This window comes from Hyaloscypha bicolor (genome assembly GCF_002865645.1).
Source record: "Hyaloscypha bicolor E unplaced genomic scaffold K444scaffold_124, whole genome shotgun sequence".
NCBI lineage: Eukaryota > Fungi > Ascomycota > Leotiomycetes > Helotiales > Hyaloscyphaceae > Hyaloscypha > Hyaloscypha bicolor.
Window position 1 is genome coordinate 702,475 of NW_020194626.1, and position 24,316 is coordinate 726,790.

Here is a 24,316-nt window from a genome sequence, read left to right on the forward strand (position 1 = left end):
GGTTCTACTGGCACTAATGATAAGCGAATGTTTTATCACGTGACTGGGGCTCTTTCTGAACCCCTGGACCTCTTGATGATTAAGATAGAGTTGAAATACGACAAGTGTAATACGCAAAGTTAGATCAGTTTCGATACTGTCTCCCCGATATTAATTCGCACTATCGTACATTGAAGTCTCCCCATACGCATCCGAAGTTCCAGGACATCAAAGTCATTCTCTCAACTCCAAATCAAGATGCATGTTCCACTTCGACAAATAACAATGAAACCAAGGCAGTGTTGATGTGAAATGAGTACCAAGTACAAACTAAAATTGAATTTCATACAAATCCTGAATGTTTTCTGTTTTACTCTACTCTACTTGCAGCAGTTTGCAACAGTCCAGCTCCCGCCATGAACGTCACCCTAATATATGTCTTCAAAAGAGCTATCAGGCTTCTGCCCTGCAGCATTCGCCTGAGCTTAACTCCACCAACTATCAGCGCAACCAGAGCAACTGTATTCAGCACTTTCATTGCGTACTTCTTGGCCTGTCCTTTCCTTGTATATGTTATGTCCCAATCACTCCAGGTGGGAAACATGCAATGGAGAGCAAACCAGATTTGAGAGTAGCTACTCCAGCTTCAGTATCACAGCACGCATAGGATTTGAAGAACGTACGGATAGACAGTGGAATTCCACCCTTCTTCCGTCTGATACCAAGATCGACAGCCTCCCGTATTCCAAACACGCTTCCTCAGTGCACTCTGAGTATCCCTTGCCCATTCAATCTCGGCCTCTTTCTTGATTTCTGTAAGTGCAACATCTCCTTTAATCATAGGCTTGATAAATTTCAAGGCCATGTTGACCATATTCTCAGAGGCCATGATAACGGATGAATGGCCCGTTGCGGTGTTGGGACCAAAGATGGTGAAGAAATTGGGAAATCCATCTAGCGCCATGCCCATATACATCTGAGGGCCCCCTCTTTCCTCAAATACATCGTGTAGCTTCTTGCCACCTCGTCCAGTAATGTCAAGTGGATGCAGCCACTTTGTGGTTTGAAAGCCGTTCGCGAGAATGATAACATCGGCGGGAAGTGTCATTTCGTGAGAAGGGGCGGAGCTTGTGGTGTCAGCTGGGTCTGGGTAAGTTCGCCCTGGTCCGAGAGTGACTGTATTATCTCCGATGCTGGTCAAGGGTAGTGTTGTGAGTTCGATTGCGGGGTCGTTCAGGCCAAGAAACCCTGTTAATGGGAAGTTAGCAATAGCTCGATAAAAAAGGCTCGGGGATCAGAAATATGAAAGGACTTCTCCACAACACCTACAGGTAGCATCTAAGACTCGTCGCTTGCATCCAACGCCATAATCGGGTTGGAGGATCTGATGATACTTTTTAGGCACAGTCCTCTTCATGTGAGCCAGCAGCTGGTCTTCGACCTTCTTTCTCTCCTTGGCATGGTAGTCTTCCGAGCCAAACAGCCTCCAATCGTACTCAAGGCCAGCTGCAATCAAAAGTCGGATCACCTTCGCAAAGCCTGGAACATTTGAACAGAGCCATGGTGACCACTTTTCCCAGCCCTTTTCTCCAAATAGGGGAACTTGTCGTGGGACGACCCACGGGGGTGATCTCATCAATTGAGTGACAGACTTCGCTCCATACTCCTTCGTCAATTTTGGCACGAATTGAGCAGCACTGCATCCCGTCCCAACTACAATAATGTCTTTGTCCCTGAGGTCAACCTTATAATCCCATCTCGCTGAGTGGAATATTCGGCCCTGGAACTTGTCCTTGCCAGGAATCTCTTCGGGCCAGACCTTTGGCTCCACCTACAAGGTTCTCAGCCATCATTCGTCTCATTAAGGTGACAGTACATACCAAACCGCCAACACTACTTATGAGCACTTTTGCCCTGATCGTCTCCTCGGACACGTAGACGAATTCCCGTCCATGCTCTTGGATCTTCTGAGAGCGTTCGTACTCGCTGAGATCGCCGACTCCGGTCATTAAATGTTGCAGTTTGACTTCCCATACCTGCTCCTCTTCAAGCCATTGGCATTCCCTGACATCTGTGTTGAGCTGTATTTTGTCCATTATCCGGTATTTGTCGCAGACGCCATGCAAATACTTGACGATTTCTGGGCCAGGCGGATGGAAGGTCGTCCATTTTGGATTTGGGCAGAAGGAGAAAGAGTAGAAGATGGCGGGACTGTTAAGAAGTTTGTGTCAGTGTAACAGATACAGAAGAATTTGAGGAATACTTACACATCACAGGCCACCCCTGGGTATCTATTTATCCACCACGTTCCTCCGATTCCTGCTTGCCGGTCGAAGATACGAAATTGATCAAAGCCGAGGGCTTCCTTTAAACGACAGCCCATAGCAATGCCACTCTCCCCAGCACCAATAATGGCAATGGGGTAGTATGTATAGCTACCGGGGTCGTATCCATTATTCTTGTGTATGGTATTCCCATACATCTTGCAGTTTCAAGAATCAGCAACCCAGGAAGCAGAAGAGAAGAGATAAGGGAAGGAGAGCAGACCGCAAACTTACAACCTCTGGAGCGTTATCTAAAAAGGAACTCATCTTGTGCTAAGTCGCTACTAAACAATCTTGAGAACGTTCCAAGGTGAACGACCACAAAAAGAGATGCTATCACCAGCTCTCACTTCCGCTAAAGGGAGAATCTGGAGAGGGGCCATCACCTTAAGCCTCGGATCAAGGATAGAGAGATGGTCCGATTCCGTGTAGTATGGAGGAAAGCCGACTTACCCAAGGTTTCAAGGACGGTATTTCCCCGCACTTTCCTTGGCCCTGCACTTCCAGGCTCTTGAAGAAGCCGAGGCTACCAAAGCAGGAAGGATTGCGAACGAATGAATTACCATATTTGAATCAGGAACAGTGTTTTCTTATGAAATCCTCTACACTCTGGTTGGTTACTTTGGTTGCCCTTGCTGGAAATCACTTCATGCTTGGCAGAAGATGTTGATGTCGTCAAAATAATTTTGACGCGACTTTCAGCTTTCGGGAGCATCCGTGTGCGCCACCGAAAAGATCAGAAAAGAAAGACAACAGACGACTCAGACTTACGAGTACCATTCGCTATTCACAAACCACGGCAGAACCACATGGCTTGTGTGTACCTACTTCTGAAGCCATCAAAGCATCGTCAACACCTCTTCATGCCATGCCATGCCAAGGCTGATCAAAACCCTCTCCAGAACATCGAGGACAATTGTACGGCCCTATGCCTCCTCCCATGGATTCAACACCCTATCACCAGTTGACCGGATCGTTGGTACATTCGCCGCTGTCGAATTGTCCGAATTTCGACAGCGAGCATTCGCTCCCGAGAGACCTCTCCTCATAACGACAAGAGATGGAACAGCTTCGACAGCTGCAAATGCCAAATCATCCCATCAATCTCTCCCAGCGGCACATAAGTGGTTCACTCATGAGGTTGGGACTAGTCCGAATGCAGTGCTTACTCTCTCGGAACAATACCTATCGCTATTCCAGGACACGATCCTCCCCTACGAACTCATAATCGATCCGAATGGCAAACATCTGCAAGAATATCTCGATTGGGCACAAGCAGAGAACAATGGAAGGCAAGAATTGGCCACATCCCTGGCTCAATTGCTGTCCGGCTTCGACGGTCGCTCCTTCCACCACTTCAACGCACCACTAACCCTCTTCCTGCAAGGCTGCAAGCCAACACCGTCCCACATAAGGCCACCAAGACTCTACATCGCACAAGCCCAAATCGCCGATCTTCCAAAGCAGCTACAAGAGGATTTCCCAACACCACGAATCGTCAAAGAGGCAGGAAAAGGGGATATATACAATTCCAATATATGGATGGGCATCCCACCAACATACACACCTCTCCACAAAGATCCGAATCCCAACCTGTTTGTTCAGCTAGCAAGCAGCAAACGTATTAGACTTTTCGAGCCAGCTACGGGGTTTAAGATATTCCGAGATGTGCAGTTGAGGATAGGGCAACATGGATCTGCGAGCTTTAGGGGTGATGAGATGATGGAGGGGCCGGAGAGGGATGCTCTTGATGAGGCCGTTTGGGGAAATACTGTGGTGAAGGGAGAGGGGTACGAGGCTATGGTTAGCCCCGGGGACGCCCTGTTCATACCAAGAGGGTGGTGGCATAGTATAAAGAGTGTTGGGAGCGGGGTTACTGCTTCGGTGAATTGGTGGTTCCGTTGAGGTTCCGTGATCACTTGTGGGTGCTTCACTGCTCAAGGCTAGCGTTGCCAAGAGGCTTTAGTACCGTGGAAAAGGAGAGTCTTCTGGCTGCACTCCAGCATGTTTGTGGTAATCGGTGAGCCTTGTTGCTGACACCACCATTCTTTACTGCTGCTACCAGGAAACGTACTTGTGAAAACGGCTCTTCTGCTTTCGATGTCCGTCTCCATAGAATTCATGCAGTGTACTCGTGTTTTCTCAAATTCTGAACGCTAAGAATATCAACAAGTTCCGAAAATGTTCAAACTTATAAATATGGTATCAATGTGTGAAATCAAGCAGTATCTCTGCTTTAACCCAGAAAACTCCAAACTCCTCGCCTATAACCCCCTCTTTAATGGTGTACCATATGCCTCCGCTGTTAATCATACAATCTTGTCTCTATCGTACCAATTCCTTCCTCTTTTCTCCTAACCAGGATTCTCCAGGAACACGAGTTGAGAATGTTTCTACCAAGCAATAACGGTTTCCCTCTCCTCCCTCCTCCCATCTTTACCCTCGAGTGCCCGCTGGCACTTAACCTTAATATAACGATCCGGAATATGAAAATCGACGACCATGAGCTGCACTCTATTTTCCTCCGGCACTTTCCAATCATTCGTCCCGTTCTCTCTTCCGTCAACGCCCATTCCGTTGTATCTCGGAATCACAGTAGCGTTTGCTCTCATCTCACCAGCTTTCCTAGACTCATCGGCTCCTAGTCCCCCAACCTCACCCCACACGTCTGAATTCCGTTTCCCATTTCCCCATCCTCCACCACCAGTTTCGTCAATGATATGCTGCGGACTCAGATAGCTATGCTGATTAGCACCACACCACTGGCCCCTCTCCAGCGGCAGCGTAGGCAGCGTAAGTCCTTCTTCCTCACAACTGACAATCCACCTCCCAATCCTCGCACTCAGCACCCCATCCCACATGCCCTCCTGCCTCGGACTATTAAACATAAGATCGATGGCCTCCCGCCTCACCACTGGATCCCGACACTTCGTTGCCGTCACATGCAGCGGCGGGATAATCCCAATATCGAAGCTAAAGCGGGTATTGCGGGGTAATTGGGTGCGGTCTTGACACGCTATGATCCGAGCGCAGGTGCGTGTTATGTATCTGAAATCCGGGAGGAAGTCGTCGTAGATCATTTCGGAGTTCTCGGGCACGGTAGCGAGGATTATGGAGACGAGTTTTTGATACAGGGAGAGGACGAGGGCGGCGGCGTTGGTGATGGTTCCGTCGGAAAGGATGGCGCTGCCGAGAAGGGGTTGGAAGGCACTTTCGAAGGCGTCGAGGTGGCTGCGGTACATGGTGTGTTGTTTGCTAATGGATGCAGGTGGATCGGCGGACGTGGGGGCGTAGGTGCGGTTGAAGGTTGTGCGGCGGTAGAATTGGAGGACTCGGTCCATGAGGAAGTCCCAGCAGCGTTGAGCGGAGTGGAAGTCTGCGAAGTAGGGTGGGATATTGAGGTGCCAGATTTTGTGGATGTCCCAATATAGTGGTGGAATTCCGGGGATCATTCCGAAGAAGAGGCCTTGCCCGTCTAGTCGAACAAAACTCTGAATGAGAATCTCCTCGATGGTGAGATCGTTTTGAAGGATAGGTACTGGACTTGCGCTGCGAGAGGCGAGAGATCTTTTACGGCTCGACGAGGTTGAAGGGCGTGTAAAGGTTGGATTCGACGGTGAAGGGGTGTGGGGTCCCGTAGAAGGCGGTGTGTATGTTGTTGGTGTAGAGACTGTGGAACTTGATAATGTTACAGTTGAGGCTTTTCGCGCGGCATCGGAGGTTGATGGTGTTGTAACTTCTGTGCTAAACGGATTGTCTTGTAAAAACGTTTTCGTTTGCGTGTGGGACGCGTATGTGTTGGCACTCCGCTGTTGCTCTTTGGTGGTGAAGTCGGTTCCACCCATTTGATGTCTCGGGATGTTAACATGTTCCACTTGTGGATCGCGAACAGGAGATTCTTTTCGGTAAACAGGTGACTCTCGTATCTCAGAGCCTGGGTCCTCGGCTGTATCTAAATGCACTGTGTGGTCGCTCTCCAGATACTCTTCCAGGTGCATAGCAATGGCTATCTCTTTTGAGACATTATCGCATCCCAGGCGGGCTTGAAGTTCTCTCGATACTTTGACTGACTTATGCGCTGGCTTGGGAGCTGCAGTGGTAGATTTTTGAGGTATCCAAGGTCGAGAGCCAGGTTTTCCAACATAGTAACTTCGAAGTATTTTCAGCCCGCCATAGGTTTGCTGTACGCTGGATGCATAGGAACCTTGGAAGGTCTCGAAACAAACAAAAAGGAGACACGCAATGAGGGCATTCCTCAACTGCGGAGAATCTGATGAGGAGATATAGTAGTTGAGAGCTTGGATGGCTTTGAGGTGTTGTAAGACGGCGTTTTCATGGTGCCTCTTGTCAATGCTCTGAATATCGTTGACTTTCAAATCGGGACCTGGAGCTGACTCCAAGCTTTTGTTAAGTGCTCCCAATGCAATGACAGCATGCCGTATCGCTGCTACATTCTGGCTTTCCTGTAAGACCAGTCGGGACCAGAAGCCCGAATCGAAGAAGCCAGACAGCTCGTGCGCCGTTCGCTCGCTGAAAAATTCAAAATAACGAGACTCGTCTTCAGAAGTATGGATGTTTAAACTTGGTCCCTCATGATCCTGAGGTATCCATGGTCGAATCTGCTGCACACCTTGGGGTTGGTAGGGCTCAGGAGCATAGCCATCGCATGTCCGTCCAAACTTCTGGCAGCGAAGACAAGCGGGTTTTGTTTCATCACACTTCACTCGCCGAGCCTATATCTGTAATTAGTACCATTAATGACAACATGAGAGTTCGATAGTACCTTGCAAGTTATACATCCTATAGTAATCGGAATTAACGCTGTTCTTATGTGGTTATGCGAGAGACTTACCAGATTTCACTTTGGGTTTACTTGCCCTCGGCTTCTTTTTGGGCCTTTCCTCATCCTCCGACGAGGATCGCTGGTACATATCCTTGGTGACTTGTTGCCTTGGCATTGAAAAGAAAGGGGCCATCGGTTCGGACGTATTGCGGTGGTGTTGCATTGAAAATGAGCGGTCGGCAATTGGAGGTGATTCAATGGAGCATCAGCGTGGTGTCGAGAGCTGCATCGACATCAATGTTGGAGAAGTAGATCGATCTGAAATCAATCCTGAAACGCTGGATATGCTCATGACTATCAAAGAGCATGTTGGGGGCTGGCGACGTTGATTTGTATTTCTAGGGTCGTTGACATTAAAGATTCCACCGTCGGCTAGTAAGGTGGTCTGTGTCGGTGCCTCCGAAATAATGCGAAATGCAATGCTTGGGGCTCTCGAACTAACGAATGGTGGTATCAGGCCCTGCACCGCTCGCAAGCCGCGGCTCCTGGCTGGCAATTAAGGGCCAAGGGGCAGAGGTATTGGCCGCGAGGTGCAACGTGGAAAGCAAGCAGGCAAGCAGGCAAGCAAGCAGGCGTGCAGGTGGGCGCAGGCGCACCTCCCAAAGTGCCGGACGTCACACTGCAGCCAGAGCAGGGCGGAGCACACCATCGTGACAGCAGGCCGTCGCCGAGGCCGCGCTGGAAGTCGCTGGAAGTCGCTGCAACTGGCCCTTTCGAAGGCGGGGAGGTGTGGCTGGGCCAGTGGGCCACCTCTGGGGGGGAAGCTCCCAGGAGCTTGGCGGGGCCATCAGCCCTAAGACGAAGGCTTGGCCCCTCCTCTCATGCCTCCTCGCGCCTCCCTCATGCCTCCCTCATGCCTCATCGCCCCCAAAATACCTCCTCGCAGGTTGCTGCAAAGTGCAGTCCAATCGCATGTGCCGAAGAGCCCGTCCGAGGCTCCACAGATGGTCCCTTCTTGTGTCTTCAGACTCTTCAGACGCTTCACGCTCGTCACACTCCCCCCACACCTCTGGCTTGTTCTTTTCTTCGGGCTTGGACCCCCAGACCAGCAGGCCAAGAGAGGGGCGTGCTCGCAAGATGCCCTGATGCTTGAATCCTGGTTGGAGCGGGCGCGGCTGCTGTGGTTGGGCAGACTACGAATGGTCGTCCGGTCCGCTTCCACGGGATCTGTTCTCCCAGTAGTTGCCTCCCTGCACATTCATCCCGCCTCCGAAACTCCCACTCAACTCGGCCTCGTATTGGTGCACTGAGAAATTGCTATCCCTTTCCAGCCATTTGCCCCTTTAACTTGCGCAATGCACGACAGCTACATCTCGGGAGTACTGCGAGACTGCGAGTCTGCGACTGAGGAGGAAGAAGTGGAATTGTTTCCAAAATCATTGTCTTGGTCTCAATCGAGTCAGGGTGCAGTGCTGCTTGGTCGGAAGTCTGTCAAAACGCACCAATCTCTCGCGCTTGCAGGAGATGCATTAGCCGACGCCAGAATCCGGCCACGCCGTGTGTGCCTTGCACTGTTGCACAACGTAGGCAGCCTGGCGCACCGCAATCTTTCTCCGTACCATGCACGAATTATGTCCGCACATTAGACGCCTTAGGATATACTTCAGGGAGCCACCCTAAGGATGCCCAAGATGGCGCGAAGGATAGCGTATGACGGGTCGGGTTCGGGTGATCGGGATGGCTTGATCAAGTCTTGGCAGATCCCATGCTCCGTAATGGCTGCAAGAAACTCCACGCCAGAGTCACCCAGGAAATCGGGACAAATGGCCGGGCTTGAGTCCGTCCGTACGTATCATTTCAAGGGGGCCAGTGACAGATGATGGGCTGTCGAGAGGTTGAACACGTTCCATAACTGGACATTCCAATCCTAGCTCAAAATCCAACAGTCAGGAATTCTACATCGCGTCGAGATATGAAGCTTCATGTCCTCAAAGTTCAAACGTCCGGACAGTTCTTGTGCCTGCCCTCGGTTGTCCTTATCTGGAAGGAAACATGGGTGGTTGATTGGTAAGGCTGACTTCGGCGAAACTTCTGCAGCGTCCTCGCCTTTAGTCATGCACACCCTCTTTTGTTACCGACGAGTTCGATTCGGAGTGCAATTGGACTCACTCACGACGTTCCCAGCCTGATTGCTTCGGTATGCAAAAGCTGCCTGTAGAGAGCTTCGAATCGGGTTACAAACCTCGGTTCAATCGCTTGCACGGCGCTGACGAGGGGCAACAAACTGTTTGCAGCCACACTCCCTGCATGTGCAGCCTTACGAAGAATCTTACGAATTTGCAGGTGTGCTAGAACGTAAATGGCACCCGAGTGCTTTGCTCTACATCCGCACCGGATATTCTGATCAACGCTTGTCTTAGTCTCTGCGATTTGCTTTTCCCAACCCGATCTCAGGCATAGCACTTGACCGTGGGTGACGCAGTCTAGAATTGACTGGATGGAGCCTTCCGGCGCAGACCTCGTTGATTGGTTTGATGCCCAACGGCTAGGGATGCGAGCATCTTTTGTTAAGTCTCATTTTAAAAAGACGTGGCACAACAGCGGCCATCCAAGCAACGGCCAAGGATACCCATTGCCGCTACGACTTGCAGCCATACATGCTTGAGAGCCACATTAGACGGGTAGGGCAGAAACCCAAACACATAGCAAGGGGTCAAAACGGGGCGGTACACAATCAACGTGATTTCAACAGAGTTCGACGATGTCCCCCATTGCGGCACAGATATGACGACGTTCGAACTTTATGCCTGCCCGCTAGCGTGCGAATTTGTACTGAATTGGGGAAGTCTGTCCCTGGAATGATACAATTATGCACCCACGTTCTCTTTCGGTTAATGATGACTGCGACCAGAGGTGGAAGAGAGTCCCCTGAAGTCCCTAGAATAATTCTACAGAATAACAAATTATCGAGACGGACTGCTGTCGCGCAATCTAGGCACCGATCGGCTCTGAACTATGCACGAGAGTCTCACCGAACATTGCAGTGACAAACTCTCGATATCATTCTGATCTGCTGCGTTAATGTTGTCAGACTGCATTATCCAGGACCAAGCGGGAAGGGGGCAAAAATCTGAAGACAAATAAGTACTCGTAAGCCGACCAGGGAATATACTCCTATTCAGGTTTATGAGCGCAACCTTCTAGCTAACCTAACAGTTCCAAGAAAGAGCAAGCGCATCACCTAATGCAGGAATTATTATATGGCTTGGACACAATCTGAGATGGTGGTCTCTTTCTTATCTCAGATCGATGATCGAACCTGATGACAATTTTTTGTATTGGTCTGACCAGCCACGCCTGGAGGCAATAGACAAACTGCACGCATTACCACGGAAGGCACAGAGAAAAAGCTGCAAAGTCCCAGTCAGACTGACAATGGACTACATGGGTCTGCTCTTGGGAGAACAAATGTCCCTTGGACATGTATAACGAATCTCTGATAAGTACCGACCCCATGGGATTCGCACAGCGTGGGGTTTCTGCACTCTCCAGCAAGGCAAACGAACCACACAGATTGGACCCGAGTCCAGAGCGACATCCCGCTGACCCAGCGCCGCGCCACGAGGTCTTGTTATACGTTCTGAGATCTTCATTTAAGCTTGAAGAGTTCGTATTCAAGATCAACAGGTGGAACAGGCTTATCAGCGTGGGGTTTTGAGAAGAAACAAAGTTAGCGTTCTCGGGGTTGCCGTCGCTTCTACTGCCAAAACGGGACTAGTGCCGCAGAGGCTTGCGGACTACCATCCATCTACACTTCTGAACCTCAACTTCAATGCTCTTGTATCACAGCATCATCTTTCACAACCCGATCTCATTCCATTTCCGCCACCGAGGTCTTCAATATCGTTCACCTTCTCGCTCCAATCTTGAGCAATTCTATCGCCCTCTTAGGGTAACCAAGGAGCGGGCTGGAAAGAGTCAAAGTACTTGAATTTTCCTGTGAGGCTGTGAAGCTGTGAATTGATTTTGCCGACTGTCCGTCATTCTAAGTATTGCGTCTGCTTAAAAATAACGCTCATCATGCCCGAAGACTCACCTCGCACTTTACAAGAGAGAATCATTGAAAAGCTTGATGCTCGTTTCCATCAGCACCAACTGTGTTTCACGCGTGAGAAGGCTGTTTGGCAATCCGGAATTATCGTTGGTGATTTGAAAGAGCTACAGGACCAAGCCGACGTATTCTTGCCAAGATGGCAGGGTGGCATGAGAAGTCGATTCATGGAAGAGAGTATCAACGACACACCATTACCAGACGGGTGAGTCTTGGAAGAGACCATCGATCATTACCAGGATGCGGATTCGCTGCTTGGCTCGATTCGAGAAGACTGCCATATGCGCGCCCTGCTTTGCACCGGACTCCAAGACGTAGATCTATCAACAAGCCCAAGGCCAGCCCCAGACCCAGCACCTCTCTCGCCGGATAACTACCAGGTTGGATAAAACTGCAACCGATACTCTATTCAGTCTGTCGACTTGCTCGACCGTTTCGTTCCGATGGGTAAGTCATTACTGGAGAAATGTCGTTCGGAACACTCTTCTTGCCTTAAGTTGTACATATCTGCGAAACAAATGCCCCCGCGACTCTGGAATTGGATGGAGCTGAATCAAGAGGGACAATATGGCTGGTCGCCGCGGATTTCCTCAAAAGTCCTCGTCTTGAATATATGACCCTGAGTCATAGATAACGGGGAGAAAACCTGCATCTATTCTGCTTGTCGTATGAATCTATCTCGGAGCAATGTCCAAGTGTTGTCAAAACAATATTTGTCTAGCATTTGCTGACACCATTGTGACCCAGATCGTTGGGGCAATAGTCCGACAACCAGACTGCTTCAAGGCAACGAATCAGCCTTTAAGATATCTATTCCCGTGTGTTCTCTTCCTCTCACATTCCAACATGCTGTTATCAAAACTGGTCGTCTGGGCTTTCGATATCCTTGGGCAGATTCTCTGTGCATCACCCAGAATTCCACAACAGACTGGCAACATGAATCTGCAATTATTGGAGAGAGATATCGAGGAAAAATCTACACCATAGTAGCATTTTCCGCAAGAGATAGCCAAGAAGGTTTTTTCTCATCTCGCAATCTATTAATATTTCACTCTTGCCGTTTGAACGATGAGATTGGTTTGCCTGGCTGCCGAAGCCTTCCTCACTACTACCTATCATCCCGGGAATGGGAAGTGCAGAACGAGCTCTATCTCTGCGAACCATATTTTACCGAACGGGGGCCATTTCTTGGGAATGTATAGAGACCGAAGTCGAGGAACAGAGTGTTAAGGAATGTACAGACCAGCCCAAAGCAGGTTCAGCAATCTTTCCCTCCTTCACTTGAGACGATCGACGTGAGTTCCTCGCATCTGTTCGCTGGAAATGGCAATTTGCTGATGTTTCATACACATTGGGCAAAGTTTTAAGGAGATTAATACTGCTATATTGTTGACCCAGCCATCCGACAAGCTTGTCTCGATCACCAGAATCATCTCAAGGATCGGGAAGTCTGCGCATTTGAACACCTTAGCTGGTCTTTGGAAAGAGATCCTTCCTGCAGAGCGTCTTTGGAAAGCTGATAAGCTGAGATAGATGCCAGTATTTCAAGAATACCGCGCATGGGCCTCTCGAGCGGCCTATAACAATCGAATTCGTCAAGCTAGTTCAAATGCTCACAAATGGACGTGGCTGATTGGTGTCATTAAAGCTTAGGTAATTTCATCTCCTAGTGGCCAGATTTCCGCTGCTCATCGGCGTATGAGCTGTCCCCTGAGACGAGTCAGAGAGGTCAAGAGCAAAACGGCTGGACTGCGCCCGAGAAGCGCATTGAGCGACAAACTATGGAACTCTGGTAATGGGATCAATGGCGCTGATGAGGAACTCCGGGCTCTCCTCATAGCTCAAACTGGCACTCCAGGTCTGAGAGAATCGGCCGTGGGCCTTGAACTGTCAATAAAGGATGTCGGTCTACCGGTAATAGTAACGCCAAAAAATTGATGGAAACGGAAATACCTTTCTGCTCCGAGGATACTACTCTATGAAGAAGCGTTTTGGCCATCGCTTGATCGAGATGGTGAGAAAAAGGTCAAGACATTGGCTTTCCTCTGAACACCGGGTTTCCCCTCTTTTTGTGGACATGCTTTTCTTTGATAAACATACTTTCTTCCCAGGAACCACGCGGAGAGACGGAAAAACATTCTGCCAGAGTCATTTGGGGAATGTGGCCCTACAGCTCATGAGCATGGATGACAGATGAACAACGCCACGAAGATACTCGGCATTGTCTCGGGCCCCGTGACGCAAACTTTGATCCTCCGAGATCCGAGAGCAACTTTGTACAGCCAGAAAAGATTCGAAAGCATCACAAACTTCGGATCAGGGCTCGGATCGGCCATAGAAGCTTGATTAGCAATCCCGACTCGGAATGGCCAAGCGATGATGAAGAGCGCGGAAACGTCCCGGCACTATGTGTGGGGTATTTCTCAGCCTGGCACCACCACACTGACAACCATAAATATCTCTGTCTGCTTCCTTCGAGGTTTGGTCATTCGATCCTGACCGTGTGAAGACGAGAAATCGAGGCTTCAGGAAAGAGAAAATGGCAGACCCATCGGTGTACAGCTACCCCTCACCTCTTGAGGGCTGGGACCTTTCAACCCCACTTCCCGATGAGAAGGCTGAAGATGGCAAGAGTGAGTCGCAGTTCAGCATTACAACATTTCCAAACCCTTGACAAGTTCTCCAACCCTATTTTACCCCAATTCTAATTATGAGGAATCATAGGCTACGTAAACCACCAAACTGGCATCCTGAGCAAGAGCTACGAACTTTTCCCAACCCCGCTGGACAACGGCAGAAGGGGAGCCTTGTAAGGTTTCCTATCATGCTCTTGTATCCATCTCCTAATTCTACGCAGTGACATCCATATTTATTACTTTCAAAAGAACGCCAGCCAATTGGAATTCGCCAAAGAACTCTGGGAACGCATCCGCCGCGAATGTTCGTCCCCTTCCGCCCCTTTTCATATCTCAGCAATTACTAACCCAATCCCTCACAGTCCCCGAGCTCCGCATCTACCGATTCTGGGAAGAACCTATCGGACCGCACCCCATCGCCATGTTTGAAGTAAACCTTTTCACTCCCGCGCAATTCGGAGCTTTCATCCCCTGGCTCGTCATAAATCGCGGTCCGTTGAGTGCGCTCGTTCATCCGAATACCGTTGATCCGACAACGGGCAACCATGAGGATGAGTATAGGGATCACACGCAAAGGGCTACGTGGTTGGGAAATCCGATAGCGCTTGATTTGGGGATGTTTCATGAGTTTAGGAGGATGAAGGAGAAGACGGCCGAGCAGAAGAAGGAGTTGGTGACTGATTGAAGAAGGAATGAGGTGGGATATAGAGGGTTGGTTGGGGTGGTAGGGTGATGAAGTGGGCATTTGGCATTAGGCGTTTCTTGACTTGATTAGGATACTTTGCATTGCATTACGATCCTGTGAGAAAATACAGCTCCAAAGATCCTTACGATACGATCTAGAATGGGATCTCTACAGTCCGTTCTTTTGTTCTAATCTCAGACCATGATTGTGTTTGAGCTCCTTCTGCCCAGCCAAGAGTGAAGCGAGAAGGGCTCGCTAAGCTTCCCCTTTTACAAACGAGACCTTGTCGTCTCAAACAATTTCACCTAAACAATGACAACTAGCCTCGCCAGCCCTATAACTTCCATCTAACCACAAACCCAAAGACGGTCCTCCTCAACTCTTCATCCCCAGGATCGCTCTCAAACATCACCTTCTCCATCTTCTCCTCCAGCACCTTCTCAACCACGAATCCCCTCTGCCTCGCTAGATCAAAGAAAGCCATGTCTTTCTCATACAGCCACGGTCTATACGGTGTGAAGAACACCAGTGCTTTCGCTTCCTCCGTCTTCTGCAACGTAGCTTCTATCGTCGCGACCAACTTCCCATGCTCAGAATGATTGAACAGGAGATCCGCCAAAATCAGAACCTCAAACCCAGGAGTTTTTGACGTAGACGAAGGGAGATGAGCAAGCAATGGCACTGCATCATTACCCCAACAATATCCCTCCGCCACAATCCTCCTCTCCTCTCCCTCTCCCTTCCCTCCATAATACTCCTCCACATTCGCCCATAAATTCTGCACCAGATCCGGATCCGGATAATCCGTTACCACAACGAATCTTGCACCGATTTCTGTAGAGACGAGGCTGGGAAGGCCGGCTCCGGCTCCGAGTTCTAGGACGGTTTTGGAGATGATTAGGGTGGGGTGTGATTCCAGGTAGGTGGAGATTAGGCGGCCGGCGTTCCAGAGGTGGTGCCCCCATAGAGGATTGTGGCCGACGAGGTGGATGGTGAGGGTACGGCCTGAGAGGAGGGTGTGCGTTTGAGCTGTGGCTTTTGGGGGTGGTGGGCACTAAGGAAAGGGGAATCAACGATATTTTGATAAAGGGGTTTGCTCATACACTACTTACGTAGTCTGCAGGCTCAGCGAAGAGGTCGAGCGTTTCTGGGTCCGAGTCCTGGTCGGCCATTGTGACAGAGAAGGGGGACTGGTTTGTCAAGAGACGACCGATATCACGTGTTTCTCGTCACGTTGGCGAAATCCAGGGAGAATAAAGGGGTGGTGAATCACGTGAGGGGCGGGACCGAGAGATGTTGTTTCGTAGATCATCTGGGGGTTGTGTCAGTCTGAGTTCTTGCACATGGAAAGCTTAAGCGAAGAAACGAATGATGCGCCTGCAGGCTGACAAGGGATGAGAGATGGACTCAAGGACAGTTGCTGTGACAATGATACCCGGATGGCTGCTTGAAAATTTTGAAAAATCTCTGAGGATTGAATTTTTACTAAGAAATCCTACCTGATTGAAGCGAAAGCAGTGTCATTCAGACTTTGAGATGACCATCAAGCCTGGTTAGGTTCTCGAGGAAGGAAATTCCTACTTCGATGCGAATCCCAGGAAGTCGGATCCCAAGTGTCAATTTCATGGCCAGTATTTCTTTGAGCGTCCTCAGCATATGTGCAGCTAGAGGCGCACCCCTTTTCTTCTACATCCTCACCTCAATTCTTCCTCTGCCGATCTTCATCACGGCAACAAAGTCTTTAAGCAAACACCTTTCGTTCGGCTTTCCACGCCCTTGTTTAACGATTAAATAAGATTTCGCGTATGCTGTGCAGCAAGCGCTGGTCCTGGCTGGGCTTGCCGTGCAAGGCCCAGTGGAAGCAGCGAGGAAATGCTCCGACACAACAACCCAGACGAAGGCGAATAGGACCTCCTTCCACAGGACTGCCGTCCATGTTTATTCCCCATGCCCTCGAATATCACCACTCGACTAAGCTTTCGGAATGCAGGCCGCTGCTAGACCAAAGCTTGCAAAGTGGCTGCGGAAGACCCACGGGTGTGTTGAAGTCGCCAGCCTTCCGTCCAGGGTCACGATAAGCCTCGCTAGTGTGGACCCCAGAAGATGAGGACTGTGCTGCAGCGCTCCCCGCCTATCATAACTTGCTCACATCCCCAAAGACTTTCCTCCCCACCACGAACAGAATCGGGCCAGCAAGCCATGATCATCCCGTTCTTCGACATCCGTCGCAAACCTAAACAAACCCTGCAGCCGCCGCTGCCTTCCTACATGGCAGACGACTCGTGATTGTGGGGTGAGTGCCAATTTCTATGTGTCCAGGTCTTCGACCAAGCCACTCCTCAAGCCTCAGAGTGTGCTGGTAAGTTTCGGTCCAGTCTTACTCAATCGGCAGCTGGGATCACTCTAACGGGCAGGACTTTTGAAGATATCTGGTGCTGACCCTCCAGAATAATCAGCTCAAACTCCCTCTCCTCCCTCACGATCCCAGCGCACACCTATGGCCTGTCTTTCCTCCAGAGTCCACCCTGTTCGGAGTCGAGTCCCTACGATCTAGTTGATCGACACCCTTGACCTAGACCACCCAAAGAAGCGCCCAACGTCCTACCTAATACTCTGGAAGCTTTGGTGAGGCGTCTCGCCGCTGCTGCGTCGGTCCCGCGGCTGTTCATGCAAGTAACGATCCGAGAGCGGCAAGGTCTTGAAGAGCGTGAGGCTATCTGGACTTCAACGATAGCTGTGAAGCCTGCTTGCAAGAAGCCGATTCGACACCATCTTATCTATCCTTGACGGCAGGTGCCAACTCATCCAATTATGCCTCTAATCAATGGAATGAAGATGGCCTGGTACGTTACTTCTTTGTGCGAAGCCACCTGGTGAAGCGGGGCATGTCTTGGTTGATCCCTACTTGAGCCTCATCTCCCAATATCATGACCCCGCCTTATCCGCTTGAGCGGTATTTGTACTGAATGCCTGCTGATTCCTCTGTCCAGTGAGCCCTGTATTCGAGGCCACCGATCAACGAAATGTACCCACGCGAACGAAAGACTTATGGTTCCTGTCAGGAAGCCCGGCAGACCACTCAGCGTCTGCCCACACCCCCCACAACAGGCATGTGGCTGTGGCAGTGTAACGGCAGCAATCCCCAGAAAGCAGACGTGCCATTGTGGCAGTGATACGCATGCGCAGAGCGCGGTGGCGCATAATGGTGCTCCTGGGCCGGGGAAATCGAGAAGCTCTTCATTCGACCGAGCAGGAGGTCCTCCTATGCCGCCAGAGGCACCTTCACCAACAAAGGTTGCATTCAAGGTGCAAAAGACCTCATTGAAACAATTATCGGGCAGGAGACAGTCCTTCGACCCTGTGAACTTCGAGAGAATGAACATGAGCCAGGTCAATGTGCTTCCCTATGAACAACGATCTCAGAATATTCCCGTATCGATGGCCAATGGATATACAATGACTGGACCCCCACAAGGTTATAAATTTGAACCTCAGTTTGCGAATATGCAACCGCAATACAGCCATGTGTCTATGCAACCGCCTCCCAATCCGAATGGCATAAGTGGGAACGGTGTTCATGCAAGCTCAACAAATGGTTATACCAATGGAATGAACGGTAATGGGAGTCTTGAGCATGTAATTGAAAGTCCTCTGGCTATGCCAACAACATATGGAAGCGGAGACTCTGGCAAATTTATAAATGGTGGTCCTTATGGATCTCCTGACACCATGAATGGCGAAATTCAGACAGCCACGAACGGTAGATCCTGCTGTGCTCCAAATCAGAAGACCCATAGCCATACATCAAGCGCCAGCTCGATTTCAGACTCGGAGGGAACGGCCCAAAAAAGTTGTTGTGTTCCAAAGCTGAAACCAAAATTCAAACAAGAGCCAGCATCGAACGGTGGATCGGTACATGCAGCTCCTCACATGACGTCTCAGATACTTCCGCAAAATGGTATAAATGGAATGGCGTTTAATACAGCTGCATATCCCCAATACGGACCTCAGCCTACGGTTTTCACATACCCGGCGACATATGGTTCCTTCCAAAACCCTCTTCAACCTTCCGCGTGGAGAGAGAGTGTGCGATCAAACAACTATTCGCAAGTCCCTTTACCTCCTGGCTCGCTACCGTTTGATGCACCTCTCGTTCCAGAAAATCTCGATACTGTTCATACGTGTAGCTGTGGCGACGGCTGCCAGTGTATTGGATGCGCCGCACATCCGTATAACGACGCAAGCCGAGAATACGTCTGGTCAGCCTGGGCATCCATGAATTCAGAGGGGCCAGCTAGCGAACTGTACAATAACCCTCAACCTCCCACGAACGGGAATATATCTTCTCAACCGCCGCCAGTTAACACAATCTCTTCACCGACAGCACACACCCCATCAAGTACTACTTCTGGAAACGACGAAGAGCAGACGCTATCAGCAGCGGACTTCTTCTTCGTAAACTACCCTTTCACATCAGATAGCTGCGGCGGAGACACGCAAAGTTGTCCATGTGGAGATGACTGCCAATGTCTAGGCTGCACCATCCATAGACAACCTGCCATTCCTTGCGGTGGAGAAGAAGAGGGCTGCCCTTGTGAGGCACATTGCCAGTGTATAGGATGCTCAATACATGGTAACGCCATCGCGGTATAAAACCTCACCGAAATGGTCGCTATTCATTTACGACTATGCACGCACGGAGTTCCAACATTTATGAAAACCAGTCCTAAAAACGGGGATGGTATGATTTTGTATGATTTTTGCATAAAATGGTCGAAAAATAGGACCTGGATGCGCTTTTAGGATTGGGAATTTGATGATACCCATCCACTTTCTTGTTGATATGGGCGGCGGTACTTGTTTAAAGAATGCGTGAGGTTGACTAAATACATAGATTTATTTACTGCAGGAATCTGCTTTTGATAATGTCTTCTTTGTTCTTTTAATATCTCGATTGTGGCAGACACAAGGGCGGACGACGATTAGTGCTGTGCCAGGAGTTGTCATTGTACCAGAAGAAGCTGCCGCCTTGCCTAGTCCCAGACTCCTAAGTTATATTCATGATACTCGAGACTTAGCAAAGAGGACCGATTCCACTCCCAACAGCTTAACGAGTCCACGGGAAGGGGAGCACTCTTTCGAGATGGAAGTCGTGTTCTGAGAATGTGTACGAAGGAAGCTGCCGAAGACCCATTTCATTACTTTCTTTAGTCTCCACCGGAGGCGGTTACTAGCAGAATTACTTCCCTTTCCTCTTTTGATCTTCTGGTTCAGTCAATGTTTCTTTGTTAATACCTTCACGATACTGGAAGTATGTTAAGTTCTTTGTTCGTGCACGAGGCAGTACAGCTAACAATGTAGTAGTTTCCAAACATTCGAGACAGTGACAACTCGCACTTCATCTGAACCAACAAGATTCACACTTGATATTCAACAAAGGAGATACGATTCAAGCAAATCACAAACTCAAGTACCTTCAATTGGACATCAATTGGGCTTGCTTGAGTGTGTATAAATTAAGAAGTTTTTACTTCCTCCACACCATTTTCCTAATTTCTCAACCAAGCCCACCTCCTCAATTCCCACCTTCCAAGAGCAATCACCAAAGATCGCGTCAGTCATTACATCTGTTCCCTCTCCTACATCAACTCTAAGCGTTGCATGCAATATAAGTCGTACAGCTGCATAAGATCTCATTAAACAGGTCCTTCTCAACCACTTTTCTTCCCTTTCTTTAACACCTCAACACCTCATAGCTACCATTCACCATGCCTCTCAACACTCTGCTCGCATTTGTTGGCTTCCTTTGCCTCGCGCAAACTCTTGTAGTTCCATCCAACTCTGGAAAAGGCGTTCATGACGTCCAGGTTACTCGAGCAGGTAAAGGCTTCCGGCAAATTCTAAGATTCAGCACTTCTGACAATGTTGGCAGTCAACGCTTCCACCGTCCTCGACACTCGAGACAAGTATGGCCCGCAGGATCTCCCTCCTGGGCACCATGTCTGGTGTTCATGTGGCTCTATTCTGGATGGAACGAGCTACAATAACGCAAGGACCCAACTGTCCGACAAGTTCCACCAAATCAAAACAAAAAATAAACTTTCTGGAGGCGATGATATCACTATCGTTGTAAGAGATGTTGTTGCCTTTGCGTGTTCAGAAGCAGACCAGGGCGGTAGCTTGAGAATTGGAGCATGGTGGTTGACTTTATTCACGAGAAGCATTCAGAAGCTTTGCGGCGATCACTCTACAGGCACCTATTGGATATTTACAGGGGGCCACGCAGTCATGTACGGATTTAAGCATGATGATGGGAAGGACGCTTGCAGCAATGTGCCGGCCTTGAGTCCAAATACTTGCAATCATCCTCCATTGAAAGACGAATCACCAATGCCGCCGGAAGATAAACGCTCTACATCGAATGTCACCAGTGGGCTTGGCACCCGAGACGTTCATACCCACTGCGGATGTGGCTTCAACATGGATGAATCAGCTGCTAAGAACGCAGTTGATACACTACGAAAACAAGTTGATAAGAACCGATATCTCGCAAGTGTCAGCACCACCGGCATTTCTGGGGGTGTCATTGCTTTCATATGTATACCTGTAGGATTCGTCAGCCAGAAGGTCTATGTAGACCCTGACAAGTATGATTATTATTTCAAAGAAATTAAAGGCGCTTGTTGGGAAATCATTGCAGGAACTTACTCTGACAGTTTTGGGGCTGAAGGGGATATCAATTATGGTTATATGCGATATTCTCCCGGAATGGAATTGCGAGTGTGCGATAACCCGGCTTCGGCTTCTGCACAGAATTGCCCTAAATGAATGCAACGTTAGCGGGGTGTTTGAGGGATAGCTTCTGGAGAGGTCTGGGGTATGAGTGATGTCGGAGTTCTGGTGGGTCTGTTCAGTACGCATGGGAGCAAGCCTCGTTGGTTTTCAGAACGTTGCTTTGTAGTTAGCTAAGTCAATACAAAAAAGGTGATGTTTATACAATGTTTGGTACTAGCTCTGGCTCTGGTGAATCCTCGGTCAGACATATGCTTGTTCTGAGGGAACGGGAAACCCCTCGTTCTAAGATTGATGTTGACTCAAAAACAAAGCTCAAAAAAAAAAAAAGACTTGCTCAATAGCAACCCTGTCTTGGTCCTTCCTACTTCCTGAACTGCTGTCTCCTCCTCAACACTTGCAGGGCCAAATGCACTGGAGAGTTTGTGAACTTGCTCCATCTGGCACTCCCTCCTTTTTGGTCGTGACAAATCCATTCCAAAAAAAAGGCCCACAGATGTTCTATTAAGACTCGGTGTCACCATAGCAATGGCAATGGTTCTTGCTGCAACGAGAAAGGAATGGCAACGCATCCCTTTTGCCCAGCTTCTCCTGCCATCGTGTCATACTCGCTGAAGTCTTCTCAGCTCTCAGCTCTAATGCTGAGCCATCCTTATCTGGGCAGCCTTGGGAGAACAGGAAATGGTTCGTAGTCCACATCCCACTCAGTCCTCTTCTTGATGATCATCCTATCGCTTTCGAGACTGCTCCTTCCACTGTTCGGCTCGGGTGTAACGTGGCGGATATGGCTATAGCTAGTCACCTTATCCGGTCTCAGCGTTCCCAGATCTCCTTGATTGCTACTGCTTGCGATCGTACTTTCGAGCCCGAAGCAATAATCTTTGTCTGGGATTGATCTCGATTGCCTGGAGGTAGCGGGGCGGACCGAGTGAGTTGGAGGATGTGAGGGCATACTGTCCATGCCAATGCTGTCGGGGTTGGTGGGTTTGCGGCTGCTGCTTGAATGGCTTGAGATGAAAGTGCTGAATTTGCTCTTGGTGCCGTGGGTGAATGAACTATCCATTGGATCTAGAGTTGAGGTGAAGCCTCCGGTAGATAGATTTTCCATGAACGGTTTCATGAAGGGAATGCAAGAGACTACGATAGCGAGGTTGAGTTGTATGGTTGTGGCGAGGTACGCATGGTAGGATATCAGAGTTTGATTTGGCAACAAGGGTGAGCTATCTGTATTTATGTAGTAAAGGCGAAGGATGACGAGGGGTGCAATGCTATGTGATGTCAATTAATGTACCAGTAGATGTGGATGAGCGACTGACAGGATCCGCGTTCCGAAGATGAGAACTACGAATACTTTCTTCCTAAGAGCCATTTGGACGCTCCAAACGAGGTACGCTGGGAGAAAAATAATAGCAAAGTCAGTTAGGATATCCAGGACTCCGACTGAATTCCAGACTGGTATCTTAAGTAGGTTAGCCGTTTGACAGAGCTCTGACTGTGAAGGGCGAAAATACCATATTGAAACATCTCCCAGAGATTATTGCCCAAAGATCTGGAAGCCCACACTGGAAAGCGATCACGAGCTCAAGACTTATCCCCCAAAGCACAATAAACACTTTAAGGATTCGAGTCAGGAGGGCGTAAGGTGTTTCTGGGGAAAGAGCTCGGAGATAGACCAGAGTCGAGAGTTTCGAGAGACACAGTGAGGGAATGTAAAGAAGCTGCGACGCGTAACCATGCTGCTCAAAACGTTAAGATCATCGAAACCTCAAGCTATGTCTCGTAAAGGAGTCCTCACTTGTTCAAAAGCCTTCATAGTCTCGCTGTCGAGAACATATTGAGGTCGGCCTAAACCGTTGGCTACCATCAATGAAATTTCAGTCGTGTGAGCAATTGCAAGTATCTGTGATTGACATGAGTCTGATGTGCTTCCGGTAAACTATGTGAACGTACCATTGCAGCCACGATCATTGTATCGTCAACCTTCCACTTTCGAAGAACGCTCCACTTTGAGCCAATGCGGATAAAAACAAAAATCACTGCGAGGGTCATTCCTATCCACTGAGAAATTGACGGGTCAGCACTATTCATGCTTAGTTATACCGCGGTTAGACTGCGCTCTGTTTCGAGAGTAGATATAGTCTTCAAGGCCAGAGGTCAAACAACGAGAAGTCCAACATCTTACAGCCGCAATATTGACAACTGGTCCTTCGTTTTCATCCGATACAGTGACATGGCGGTTGGAGACAGCGGCCATAAGGTGTAGAAACATCGCGATAGCTGCTCTTTGAGATTTCTGGTCTCAGGGGATTTGATTGCGGGTTCTTTGAGATACACTACATAGGGAGTTGTGTGGAGAAACGTGGAACAACAGCTCACTACCCTTAGCCTCTTGTAATCATCATCTTCGTATGCAGCGTAACTTCCCATGTGCGGTTGCTCAAACTCCACCTGCAGTGACACTGCCCAGAGCGTCCCGATTGCATCAGAAGACATGATAATCAGCATCAGGAACAGGATGTGCATGCCCCGCAATGGAGCAGATGGGAGTTTGATGGTATGTTTGGTAAGGGAAAGGGTGAGATGGATTCAAGGGAGCGAAATGCAGGTCGATAATTGTGGCGCTCGAGATCAACCAGGCAAGGGACAATTGATTTTGTCACCTCGAGCATCGGAGGCAAAGCGGGTGGTCGATCCATCCAAAAGACAAGCAAGATGTGCTTGGAAAACCGTACGTTTATCACGCAAAGGCACTCGGGAGCTTTGCTGGTCCGAAGCGCAGAAAGTCAAAAGTACCAAAGTCTTGTCGTAAAGGACAGACGCACTTGATATCTGACCACGATCTAAACAACAGTAGCCACAAAGTGAATGTGGACAACGAGCCGTGAAACACTCGTTTCCTGGGCGGGGATTCACAAGAAAAACAAAGCTGCTGGGCTGTCCCGAATGCCGGCACCACTCCCCCCACGACGGGGAAACCATTTGTCCTTGGGTAACCATCGGAACTGT

General features: G+C 49.3%; 9 protein-coding genes across 9 annotated transcripts; 5 read left to right on the top strand and 4 right to left on the bottom strand.

Annotated features, from left to right (window-relative positions):
• Positions 1 to 349: 349 nt before the first annotated feature.
• K444DRAFT_536672 (FAD/NAD(P)-binding domain-containing protein) lies at positions 350 to 2,461 on the bottom strand (the record flags this gene model as incomplete). Its single annotated transcript, XM_024875398.1, has 5 exons — positions 350 to 614; positions 663 to 1,227; positions 1,309 to 1,810; positions 1,860 to 2,190; positions 2,247 to 2,461. The coding sequence occupies 5 exons, from the start codon at positions 2,459 to 2,461 to the stop codon at positions 350 to 352; spliced, it is 1,878 nt and encodes a 625-aa protein (XP_024732705.1).
• Positions 2,462 to 3,671: 1,210 nt separating this feature from the next.
• Positions 3,672 to 4,208, top strand: K444DRAFT_510952 (Clavaminate synthase-like protein; the record flags this gene model as incomplete). Its single annotated transcript, XM_024873451.1, has 1 exon — positions 3,672 to 4,208. A coding segment is annotated over one exon (537 nt), but the record flags the coding sequence as incomplete, so codon positions are not given.
• A 488-nt stretch (positions 4,209 to 4,696) lies between these two features.
• K444DRAFT_537306 (uncharacterized protein) lies at positions 4,697 to 7,234 on the bottom strand (the record flags this gene model as incomplete). The annotated part of the gene is made up of 3 exons (XM_024875456.1): positions 4,697 to 7,036; positions 7,087 to 7,103; positions 7,156 to 7,234. The coding sequence occupies 3 exons, from the start codon at positions 7,232 to 7,234 to the stop codon at positions 4,697 to 4,699; spliced, it is 2,436 nt and encodes an 811-aa protein (XP_024732707.1).
• Positions 7,235 to 11,532: 4,298 nt separating this feature from the next.
• Positions 11,533 to 12,437, top strand: K444DRAFT_80583 (uncharacterized protein). Its single transcript, XM_024888726.1, has 2 exons — positions 11,533 to 11,644; positions 11,945 to 12,437. The coding sequence occupies exons 1-2, from the start codon at positions 11,641 to 11,643 to the stop codon at positions 12,397 to 12,399; spliced, it is 459 nt and encodes a 152-aa protein (XP_024732708.1). The 5' UTR covers positions 11,533 to 11,640; the 3' UTR covers positions 12,400 to 12,437.
• Positions 12,438 to 13,736: 1,299 nt separating this feature from the next.
• Positions 13,737 to 14,518, top strand: K444DRAFT_645487 (uncharacterized protein; the record flags this gene model as incomplete). Its single annotated transcript, XM_024885093.1, has 4 exons — positions 13,737 to 13,830; positions 13,922 to 14,006; positions 14,055 to 14,137; positions 14,196 to 14,518. 4 exons carry the CDS (start codon positions 13,737 to 13,739, stop codon positions 14,516 to 14,518), a joined length of 585 nt encoding a protein of 194 aa, XP_024732709.1.
• Positions 14,519 to 14,679: 161 nt separating this feature from the next.
• On the bottom strand, positions 14,680 to 15,983 carry K444DRAFT_616874 (nicotinamide N-methyltransferas-like protein Nnt1). The gene is made up of 2 exons (XM_024881005.1): positions 15,631 to 15,983; positions 14,680 to 15,572 (listed from the first exon to the last, which is right to left on the bottom strand). Exons 1-2 carry the CDS (start codon positions 15,688 to 15,690, stop codon positions 14,853 to 14,855), a joined length of 780 nt encoding a protein of 259 aa, XP_024732710.1. The 5' UTR covers positions 15,691 to 15,983; the 3' UTR covers positions 14,680 to 14,852.
• A 1,346-nt stretch (positions 15,984 to 17,329) lies between these two features.
• Positions 17,330 to 19,171, top strand: K444DRAFT_537082 (uncharacterized protein; the record flags this gene model as incomplete). Its single annotated transcript, XM_024875436.1, has 3 exons — positions 17,330 to 17,361; positions 17,509 to 17,723; positions 17,772 to 19,171. The coding sequence occupies 3 exons, from the start codon at positions 17,330 to 17,332 to the stop codon at positions 19,169 to 19,171; spliced, it is 1,647 nt and encodes a 548-aa protein (XP_024732711.1).
• Positions 19,172 to 20,327: 1,156 nt separating this feature from the next.
• On the top strand, positions 20,328 to 21,654 carry K444DRAFT_80678 (uncharacterized protein). Its single transcript, XM_024888729.1, has one exon. It carries the CDS (start codon positions 20,441 to 20,443, stop codon positions 21,344 to 21,346), a length of 906 nt encoding a protein of 301 aa, XP_024732712.1. The 5' UTR covers positions 20,328 to 20,440; the 3' UTR covers positions 21,347 to 21,654.
• K444DRAFT_80677 (uncharacterized protein) lies at positions 21,655 to 23,758 on the bottom strand. The gene is made up of 6 exons (XM_024888728.1): positions 23,493 to 23,758; positions 23,261 to 23,368; positions 23,106 to 23,210; positions 22,822 to 23,046; positions 22,627 to 22,769; positions 21,655 to 22,578 (listed from the first exon to the last, which is right to left on the bottom strand). Exons 1-6 carry the CDS (start codon positions 23,577 to 23,579, stop codon positions 21,963 to 21,965), a joined length of 1,284 nt encoding a protein of 427 aa, XP_024732713.1. The 5' UTR covers positions 23,580 to 23,758; the 3' UTR covers positions 21,655 to 21,962.
• Between the last annotated feature and the right edge of the window lie 558 nt (positions 23,759 to 24,316).

Coding starts and splice junctions, on each gene's coding strand:
- K444DRAFT_616874 (XM_024881005.1), bottom strand. CDS start 15,690: ATGGCCGACCAGGACTCGGACCCAGAAACGCTCGACCTCTTCGCTGAG. Junction 15,573..15,630: donor TCGCTGAGCCTGCAGACTAC/GTAAGTAGTGTA, acceptor CCCTTTCCTTAG/TGCCCACCACCCCCAAAAGC.
- K444DRAFT_80678 (XM_024888729.1), top strand. CDS start 20,441: ATGTTGGCAGTCAACGCTTCCACCGTCCTCGACACTCGAGACAAGTAT.
- K444DRAFT_80677 (XM_024888728.1), bottom strand. CDS start 23,579: ATGTTTCTACACCTTATGGCCGCTGTCTCCAACCGCCATGTCACTGTA. Junction 23,047..23,105: donor CTATGAAGGCTTTTGAACAA/GTGAGGACTCCT, acceptor CGTTTTGAGCAG/CATGGTTACGCGTCGCAGCT. Junction 22,770..22,821: donor CTGGGAGATGTTTCAATATG/GTATTTTCGCCC, acceptor AACCTACTTAAG/ATACCAGTCTGGAATTCAGT.